Genomic DNA, 10009 nt, shown 5'->3' with positions numbered 1-10009 from the left:
TTTGTTTATAATACGTTGCTTCAGTCTTTGGATTTCTCATCAAAGACAACTTCAAAAATTAAACAGCTGCAGAGAGAAATGATGACCCAATGTATATAACTGATGTAAATGTTGGTCCTTTTCTGGTTTACTTTGCATGTTCAGTCGCACAGTTAGAGGGACTGGTGGTTGTTTTTGGTTTTGCACATAATGTGAGAAAATGCACTTGTGTCAGAAACTGGTGGAACTTTTAATTTCCCTAATTTTAACCTGTGTTAGCCCTACTTTTCTCCTGTGCCATTTGCAGACTTCCTTCCTTTTTTCCCCCCTCTACCTGTGCTGCCCTGGGGCCTGCTCCACCTGTCTGGAGTCCCTTGCTTTCTTGACAACTTCTCCATCCCCTGAAATGCTGTAATGACTTTTATCACCTTTCCTTGTCACATTTCCTCCTGTTATTTCTCAGCAATATCCATTTCCTATGTGATCTTTCAGACTGTCAATGATACTGGTTTTAATATCTGATTAAACTTCATTTTCAGCTTCATTTCCCAGTTGCTTAGCTCATTTGTATTTCTATTGTCTTCATAATGCATCTATTGTGGTCTTTTTTTCCTCTAAATTCCTTCATTCTGTCTACCATTTAATGTGGTTTAGCATCATTTGCTTCTCCATGTGACTCCTCTTACTCTTTGAATCTGCTCTCTATTTTTTTAACCCTCTGTAATGAATTAGTTTTCTCTTTGAAGTTTAGACTTTATGTTCCCCTTTATTAACACTTCTGTTCCTGCATTTACAGACACTATATTGATCCTTAGTGTTTAAGTTGGTCTCTTTGTTATTCAGACATGAAGTAATGTTTTCCCTCTCTTTAGGAATAATTTCATTACCCTTTCTGATCAACTCCTCCACAGATTGCAACTTCAGAGAAATCATCAACAGCTTCTGCTCACAACTCCTACATAACAAATATCAGAGGTCATCTGTCAAGTCTTCTACCAACCCAACTAACAGTTAAGATGTCTTTAGGAAGATATTTACCTGTCAATCAAGAGATTAAGCAGCCATCATAACCCTTTGGTGAGTAGTCTTAATTAATCTAATTAAAAATGTGCCTCTGATTTTGGTATGCTCTGACTTCACCTTTCAGCTATTGTACTTTGTTGGCTTTCACTTCTTACAGAGTGAGAGAGATGGCATCATAATTCTGTTACTACAGAGTGGGATTCTGTCTTTTGTGATATTTTTCTTTTTATTTTGAACCCTTTTTTGAAGTGTATACGAAGTATAATCAGCATTTTAGTAATTTTCATAAATGATACTCAAGTAATTCACCCCTCTTCCTCTCTTCCCAGATGAACATTACCCCTCTGTGTTCAGCCGATTACTGACTAGATCCTTTTAAGTTATTTTTTGGAAGTTTTCCTCTACAGACCTTTATATAATTTGCAAATGCTGTTAGTGGTAATTTTGTATTGTATGGTCAATTATTTTCTCACATGTAGATAACTGGCAATTTTGAATCCCACTGGAAGTCCATTCATTTGCTGACTGTTTTCCACTCACCAAGAAGTTAGTGCTGCAGTGACATGGTATGGCAGGGGTTGGTGGCTCTCTAAGCGAGGCACCCTTATGCAGCAGGGCATGCCTTGTACACACCAGCTGTGTCAGGCCAGCAGTTCCCGTGCAACCTCTCTGAAAAGCTACAGCAAATCTGATGCAGCGTTAAAAAGCAATTGAATTGATCAGCTGCAATTAAGTGAATCTCCTGTAGTCCTAAACTGACTAAATGTAATACTACTTTTTCTATTACCTTGCTCAAAAGTTGTGTCAAGATTATCAGCAGTATCTTTATTTTTACTGCTCTTCCCTTACATTACCTTCCAATTTCCCCCTTAGTTTTCCAGCAATTTTTATTGGGATTTTTTTCCTAGTGTTTAGTTTTTTAAACAAAAGGAAGGGGTACCTGCACAAACATGTCTCCTCTTCTGTATCCTTCTTTACACCTGTTTCTTTATCTTCTGTCATTTTATATGTTCTGTAAGTCCTGATTTTTTCCACAGTATTCCTTCTATTTTACTTGGAATCAATTTTCTAGTTTGTATGTGTTTGCCTTCATGACTGCTTTTTTTATCCCTGTATTTGAAAACTCCAACTTTAACTGGCTTCCTCAGTCCCTTAACACTTTTATTCTCTTCCCTGGCTCATCCCACCTCTCATTTAATTATGTATTTCCTCCTGGAAGTCTCACTCCCATTTAACTCCTTCAAAATTAAGCTTTAAAAATGCTTTCTTCTTCCACCGTCCTCACTGTGCACAGTCCCTGACAGCCAGCTTCTATCTCCTGGACTTAACCCAGTAAGACCCTCCTCTACACTGATTTTTGGCTACAGTCTTACAAATCTTGCATATTTAATTGTTTTTCCTTTTAGCTTTCTCAGAGACCAGGCTGTTGTCCAGAATCTTACTAGTTTATGAAAGTGCTACATCACAAACAAAAGTACCTTTTCCTCTTTCTGCTTTGCCACTTCTTTCATGCTGCTCACACTCCCTGGAATGTCTTCTCTCCTTAAAACATATGAATTCCAATCAATACAAGTATATTTCCCATAAACTCTCTACCTCTGTCTTTACTCCTGCTGTTTTCTGTTATATTGGGAAAATTTTAGGATAAGGAGCAGTGTGTAAGGTGTAACTCCTAATCCAGCTCAAGGGCTGAGGATGATGAGTACTTCAATGTCTTTTGGTTTTATTACACTCTTGCAGAGTCTATGAGAAATTTTAGCACTCAAGAGTAAATTGTTTTGCCTCCCTAAGACAATAGTTGCCCCTTTACGCTGTGCCTGGCTGACAGTGGTAAAAATTTTTATTTTTCTCAATTCCAAAATAGCTGTGTGTGGAAGTTGAACCTTCAGATTGTAAATACAATACTAATGTCAGCTAAGGTCCAGCACGTGCAGTGAAGATGGGAAGTGCTGGTGAAGCAAAAAGAAAAAAGTCCTTTTTTTTGACTGCAAGGGCAGCCATCTGGGGCTGTCTGGGGTGGGAAAGCTGTCTGCCCATTTCTTGTACTAGGTTGGCCTACAAGCAGGATGACAAGGTAGGTGGTACTTCCCATTTTTAACTTAAAAGTTTGTACTAATTAATCAGACTTATAGCTGTGCAGGCACGAGGGAGCAAGAACCCTACAGAGACATGTAATTTTCAGTTCACTACCCTGTCCTTATAGAGGATGGGAGAGGTGGCTGGGGGTTCTTCCTCCTGGCATAGTCTTGGACCTCCCAGCAGCCACTGCAGAGAGTTTTCTGGGGGATTTGGCTGTGCCACACCTGGGAGTGCTCTAACTCTGGAAACACAAGTAAGTGACTTCTTTTTTAAATACTGATGATTGGCAATTGGTCCAGCTTGAATATTCCTGCTACTGGAAGGAGGAGACGAGAGAATTCAGAGTAGCAAAACACGTAATGGGCACTTGCGACCCTAAGGTGGAAGGGGAGTTTAGCCAGCAGGAAAAACGGGTGAGGCACATTGCCCAGAGAAGTACTAGGGCTGTAGGATAGATTTAAATAAACTTTTAATTAGATGTGACAGGCTACTCTCAGATAATAAATGGTCACAAAATCTCTTAAGTTTGTCTACATGCAAAACTGCTGAGTCTGATCTCTGTCTTAAACCTAGATTTTCTATTTTTATTTAAAGGTGACCCCTTCTTCAACCAATATTCTAAAAATATTTTTTGTATTCAAAATGTTAGTCTCTTTGTCCTTGAATATTTGTCAGAAAAGGTAACTAAATTCTGAGGACTCAGAAAAAGGTGCTAAAACATGACATTTCTGAAAAGGCTGTCTGCACCCTCTGTCTGGACACCTAAAACACAAGCAATGCAACACTTAGTAGCCTGTGTGCCTGTGCTGTCACTGTAACAAACCTCACCCAAGTTCAAAGAGGAGAACTGATGGCGAACTTCAGGGAACACCTTGCGTGTAGAAAAGAGCAGCACATCTTTTATCTTCTGGATTATGTTAGTTTATGTGTGGTGAGGTTGCCATATGTTGGTGTCCTGTAAAAATAAAATAGATAGGACTTCTATGCAGCAAAGTATGTTTATCAGTTAATGGAGAAAATAAACTGCATGTAAAATCAGAGATTTTATTGAGCCAACCGTGTTTTCCAGAGGCATCTTGGCCTTTTTGGTCAATTTGCTTCAAATTTCATAATATCCTTTTTATAAAGCATTTGAGAATTAAGTTATCCTTGCTAACCTCATCGTGGTTTCATTTAAAGTAACAATCCTTTACTTTCAATACCCCAAATACCTGTAACAAACAGTTGCCTACTTTCATTTGAGCTACAGAATTGCCAAGGGCCATAAATTATGCAAGTGGAAGGTATACAGAATTGCAAAAAAGAAAGTGTTATTACTATTTCTTTCTTCCAAAATAAATTTCACACTGAAGTCAGGAAAGGGAGTCCAGTGCATGCAGATTTAACAGTGGTAACTGTCATGCCAACCAGAATTACATGGCATAGTTTATTTTCTTTCTCCTAAAACTGTCTACAGAGTTAGAAACAAATTCAGTATGCAGTTGCTTTAAGTACTATATAAAGAGGCTGTAAACCATATCCCTACCGTGTTTCTTGAAAGCTCTTAATATCAGCAGTTTTATAATCCCTTTCAGTTCACCTCTGGTGGGAACCCTGTCTCCTAGAGGAACTTAATTTTGCCACTTGATACACTGAATATTAAAGAACTGCAAATGCTATTGATTCATGCTGCTTACCTACCTATGTGGGTAGTACTTGACTGCAGCTGAATCATAATTACTCTCTCAAGTTAAGTTGCAAGCAAGAAGAGAGATCAGTTTCTCCAAATGAAGCTGTTTATGTACACAGTCTGACTTACTTGCCACCTCATTCACTAAAAATGCTTAAATAATGCTTAAATTATTTACAGTATCATAGAAGTGGGTCTTTATTCTTCCCACAAATAAATTACTTCTTTTAAAAAAAACAAATGTTAACAAAGTATAAAAAAGCAATGCCCTAACAAAACTACAGTGCTGTTGTCATTCCATATTGTCTTTGGATTGCTGCAGTAAAATATGTATTTCTTCAAAATACTGGTTCTTCCAACATTGTCTTGTACTATCTTCATTAGAGACAGGCACTCCTTTGCACTCTAACTGCAGTTCTGTTTGAGCAGCCATATCTTTGAAATTCAAGGCAACCGTTGCATAATGTTCTGAAAGAAGAAAATACAATTGTTTAATAAAGTGTTTTTTAAAGGTTTGCATATGTTGTTGCTAATTTCGTATCAGCTTTTCCCTGTGTGTGAATGAAACCTGTTTTCACAGATCTCAACATGGACATCAGGCTGTTCTCCAAAGAGCACAGACTGAGCTTCTAGTGAGCATGGCTGTCAGCTGTGGTGTTTGTCCCTTCTGCCCCCGAAGTGTAGTGTCTGTTAGAGGTCCTCAGAGAGACTCACCATCAGGCCAGTTTCTACACCTCCACTTCAGGACAATTCTTTGGCTTGGGATCTGCAAGAAGATGAGAACATTCTCCCCATTAGTATTTGAGATAATTTACATTATCACTACTCCATGCCAGTTGCCCCCTGAAAATACTCCTCTACGTATTTATCTTCTGTAATATGTGCATGTAAACAATGCAGAAACTGGGTTTTTTGGGGAGTTTTAAAAATAAACTGTTTTCATCAAGCTCTCAGCTTGCTAGGTTCCTTTGTTTTGTTATCTCTATGGCAACAGGTCAAGCTAATTAGTTACCACACACTGGTTTTCTTGCAGACCTTGAAATGGGCAAAATAAGGGTCATGTTTTCATCTCTGGAATGCTTGACAGAGCATGCCTGTGATTTTCTGTTAAGCAAGCCAGCCTGTTTGAATGTACAGATTAGGTATTACTGCATAAAAATTATTTACAGCCTGCCCCCAGATCCTGTGAGAAGAGGAAGAACTGCTTCAGCATAACCATTAAGTCAGCTGAAGTTTGGTCTCAATCAGGCTCCTTGTTCTTACTAAGGCACTAAGTTTATATTTGGATTGATTCAGCTAAATAGTTCAGGATCTAATTGCAATACAACCGACTTCTCTCAGCTTCCATAATGGGATGTTACCACTGAGGTCAAGCTCACGTGTAACAGTTCTGCAGGGTGCATGTCTCCAGACTGAGCCCTTTCTGGAGTCAACAAATTTATCAGCTTCAATCTCATTTTCCAAGGTTTCCAAAATGGAGCTGAGCTCTAATTATCAATTTTTCCTTTCTGTTTGCAAAAGCATTCAGTTCAGGGAAGACATACCATTTGCCCTGAATCTTTTCTCCAGTTACAAGAATAATTTGTACAGCTATGACCCCCCTCATACCCCAATTTGTAAAGTGCAAAGTAAGAGCTTCTTACCAATTCTGTATATTCACCACTGACACAGCCATCAAACATCTGAAGTTTGCCTCCTTTCTCTGCTTCAATCACGGCAGGACATTTGGAAAACTTCTGTACCAACTAGCAAAAAAAGAATACAGGTCAAGTCAGTTAACTACACAGCTCTACTGATGCATAATGCACAGTAAGACAAGGGAGGTTTACTGAAGTAGTTAACTGAACTGTAGTAATACATGTAAGCATCTTGAAACACTGATTGAGCTTTTCATTTTATACAGCACTCCAACGAGCTCTGTGGTAGCAGCAAGGGGCTAATGAGGTGACAGAACATCAACACAAATGCTGAGAAACCTGTGATGGTAAATACAAAGCCCAGTAAATACTTGCCACCTGCAAGAGGCATGGGCAAAACACATACATACATACACACAGACATGACTGACTGTCACTATAGATTTGAAAATGAGGGAGACCGCAGGAGCTTGAGGAGCCATTACTAGTTCAAATTGGTAGAATTGGGACTGTAATTTAAAGTTCTCTGATACCAGCCCAGGACCTTTTGAAGGACACAAACACAAAAATCAGTAACTTCGCATTTTGTGCCTTACAGGCAACAGTATCATTGCATTCAGTAGTTAACCTGTAAGCTGATGATCTCAGTGCTGTTGCTGAATGACAAGGACCTACATTAAAAAAAAAGCAAAGCTCTTTCTGTCTAGCAAAGGAGCACATGACTGCACTGCACAGAAACTACATTCCGATACAGCTTCACTTTAGTGGTTTTTCTTCCTATTGAGGAGACAACTGGCAAAAAAAAAAATTAAAAAATTGCAAAGCCACCCTCATAAGCTCTCATTAAAAAGGTAAAAGTGGAATGTCCTACTGTCACCTTGTAGTGCTTTTTGATTGCTACCAGCACATCAAAACCAAAAGCTTAACAACTTGTCAACAAGTTGCGCTACCTAGCCTTCATTCCTGAGCAGGAACCCAGCTGACACAGCCTCCATCAGCAACTGTCAACTCCTGCATTTTCACCACTGAAATTTCTTGGTCACTTAAGAGGTGAAGCTATGAGAAGCAATTACAAATTCTTAATGAAGTTACAAGAAGAGGGTAGCTCATTAATCCTTGTTTCTGGACAATCGCATCTATCCATTTAATGTTCAAAAGGAATGTTATCTGTATTTGGCACTACAGATGTGACATATTTATTACCTACACAACTATTCAGGTATAACACATCCACATAGGTTACATTTGCCGACTGGAGGAATCACTTACTTCCTTAGTTGTGAAGATGCTGTAAAGTTCACCTGCTGGAGAGTTGAAGACTTCTCTCATAAGTATCTTCACTGTTGGAATTTTTACACCAACTATATCCAAAGACGGTGGTGAAACAGAATCCTGCAAAAGCAAACAATATTCATGTGAAGGAGTGGAAGATCAAACACTTAAAAGTTCTGGAATGGCAGAATTGGTGTTAGCTGTACATTGCTAAACATGCTGTGTTGTGAATACATGCTAATTATGCAACCTACTTCCATATTTATTTAACAGTATCATTAATCAGAATGTACTAAATTAAGTGAAAAAAATCAGGCTCCAAAGACACCTGAAGCTCACTTTAGACAGGGGGAAGTGATCCATGCAGGTGAATTCCAGCTTTCCCTTGCGGAAGCTGCAGCCATTGCAGACCAAAGCACTAAGGGATACATAAACACTGTTACTCTCCTTCCAAGCCTGCCAGTGCCCAGGATCTGTGACAGGTCATTGTTGTATGACAGGCCCTGATCATAGCAATGAGGAGGCAGTTCCAGCCCAAAAGCTTTCACTTCTGCAGGTAATCCCAGAAATCTGCAATTGTACCACAGCAAAATCTACAGGGACTACACATACATTCAACTCACCACTTCACACTGACATACTTGCTCAGTTTTTCCACTTTGTTTTTCCTCAGCAGCCAGCTCCTGACCAACAGGAGTTTTTGTTGGCAGAATCATTCCCAAGGTGAACTCTGTAATAAAGAAAAACACTTTTCGGTATGAAATTGAGCTGTACAATCACCCTGATGTTTACACATGTAATGAGGAATTGGTTGGGTAAAACTGTGGAGAATGGGAGCACAGAATGGGACATAAAACTCCAGAGTTTCCCCACTTACCTGTAAGTTTTTTTATTAGCAACACAGCCTAACAGCAATGTCCCTTAAAAATATCTGCCCACTAAGAAAGGCACCATCTCCATGGACTTCTGAACAGTACAGCAGAGAAATGACAAGCTGAGGGCAGAGCATTGCTTTGCAAGCAAGTGATCTCTGTGGTCACTGTGTGATGCAATACAGCCTGGGTACTACAGAAACCTATGACACTGCCATGTTTGACAGCAGTGGCTGGCAGGACTAACATCATCTCAGCTGGTGGCAATTAGAAATAAAATCCATACAAACCCAAGGACTTGTCAATGTATTCTGATCTATTCAAGAATGCCTGGTTCACACAGAACACTGGTTTGATTTACCTGTTTTAAGTGCTTTCAGGTAATCTCTCAGGGCCTCTCTGACTTTTGTGGTTCCTTCAGTTCTCATAAGGTCCTTCAAAACATCACCTTCCCCTTTCTTTTTGCTAATGTTTATCTAGGAACAGAAAAATTACAAGATCTAAGTGGCACCTAAACGAGCTTTTGGGGGTCTGGCAACAAAATTAATATTTTGGCTTTGTTTAATATATTTAAAGACAGCTACCATTTTAAGTTCATTATCTTCCCCGTTTATTCTACCTTCACTAAAAATAAGTCCTCTTGGGTTTTGACTTACTTAAATCAATGTTGTATCACATCTCCACAGTAGCTTATCAAGTGGTTTATCAAGTATAAAGAGAGTTGCCTACTACACAGCAGAGGTTGAGGAATATGGAAACCACAGTATCAACTGCTATACAGCCAACACGGAAATGCCTTAAGTTGGGGAGGGGGTGTTCTTGCTTTTTTTAAAGGCTAGAGAGTTCTTCTCAAATATGTAGTTAATGTATCATCACAGACAATAATTAGCAAAGAAAACTGCACATTACTAGTAGGTGAATTTGAGAACAGACATATGTCATTACTCGCAAGTACAAAAAAATGAAAACATAGAATAAACTATCCAAGTGTAATTATCCCACTTAACCACGTAACAAATCAAAATATGATGCCTTTACGTTGATTAATGCTTTATTTAAGAATTCTGAACCAATATAGCCTTATCAATATTATACACGTACCTCTGTATCATCTACCTCATTTTCTTCTGACAGGTTAGGAATTTCAACAGATCCCTTATGTTTCTCACCAGACTCTTTCACTGTACCTGTATTAACATAATGAATTCTTAAATGCATTATGAAAAACTATTTCCCCAATAGCAAGAGTTCTGTGCTTGGAAATTAGCTGTACAACAGTGTTACTGAAAGTAAGTTGCCTAGAATCTAATTTAAAGAAGCTAAATAGCAACCAAAAATCTCAAACGTGTCACAGTACTTTCATAGCAAACTACTCTCACACCACAGATGCATTAAGATAAATACATGCACACAGGTACATATCACTCAGCACAGCCTGCACTACCCTTCTGCTGCTGCTTTCTCCTTCAACTGTCAGT

General features: G+C 38.9%; 1 protein-coding gene across 1 annotated transcript; it reads right to left on the bottom strand.

Annotated features, from left to right (window-relative positions):
• Window positions 1-4923: 4923 nt before the first annotated feature.
• On the bottom strand, window positions 4924-9749 carry AHSA2 (AHA1, activator of heat shock 90kDa protein ATPase homolog 2 (yeast)). The gene is made up of 7 exons (XM_010007151.1): window positions 9633-9749; window positions 8893-9007; window positions 8301-8389; window positions 7657-7779; window positions 6394-6495; window positions 5465-5516; window positions 4924-5218 (listed from the first exon to the last, which is right to left on the bottom strand). The coding sequence occupies exons 1-7, from the start codon at window positions 9747-9749 to the stop codon at window positions 5043-5045; spliced, it is 774 nt and encodes a 257-aa protein (XP_010005453.1). The 3' UTR covers window positions 4924-5042.
• Window positions 9750-10009: the final 260 nt, after the last annotated feature.

The sequence above is a fragment of the Chaetura pelagica genome, unplaced genomic scaffold, assembly GCF_000747805.2.
Source record: "Chaetura pelagica isolate M959 unplaced genomic scaffold, ChaPel_1.0 scaffold111, whole genome shotgun sequence".
NCBI lineage: Eukaryota > Metazoa > Chordata > Aves > Apodiformes > Apodidae > Chaetura > Chaetura pelagica.
The sequence above is the reverse complement of the archived record's forward strand: the minus strand, read 5'-3'. Positions and strand labels throughout refer to the sequence as shown.

Bases quoted from the DNA above. Each gene is read 5' to 3' on its own strand.
- AHSA2 (XM_010007151.1), bottom strand. From the start codon at position 9,749: ATGCATTTAAGAATTCATTATGTTAATACAGGTACAGTGAAAGAGTCT. The intron at 7,780-8,300 runs GTATGTCAGTGT...TTGCTTTTGCAG, and splicing joins AAAGTGGAAAAACTGAGCAA to GATTCTGTTTCACCACCGTC. The intron at 5,517-6,393 runs GTAAGAAGCTCT...ATCTTCTTGCAG, and splicing joins GTGGTGAATATACAGAATTG to ATCCCAAGCCAAAGAATTGT.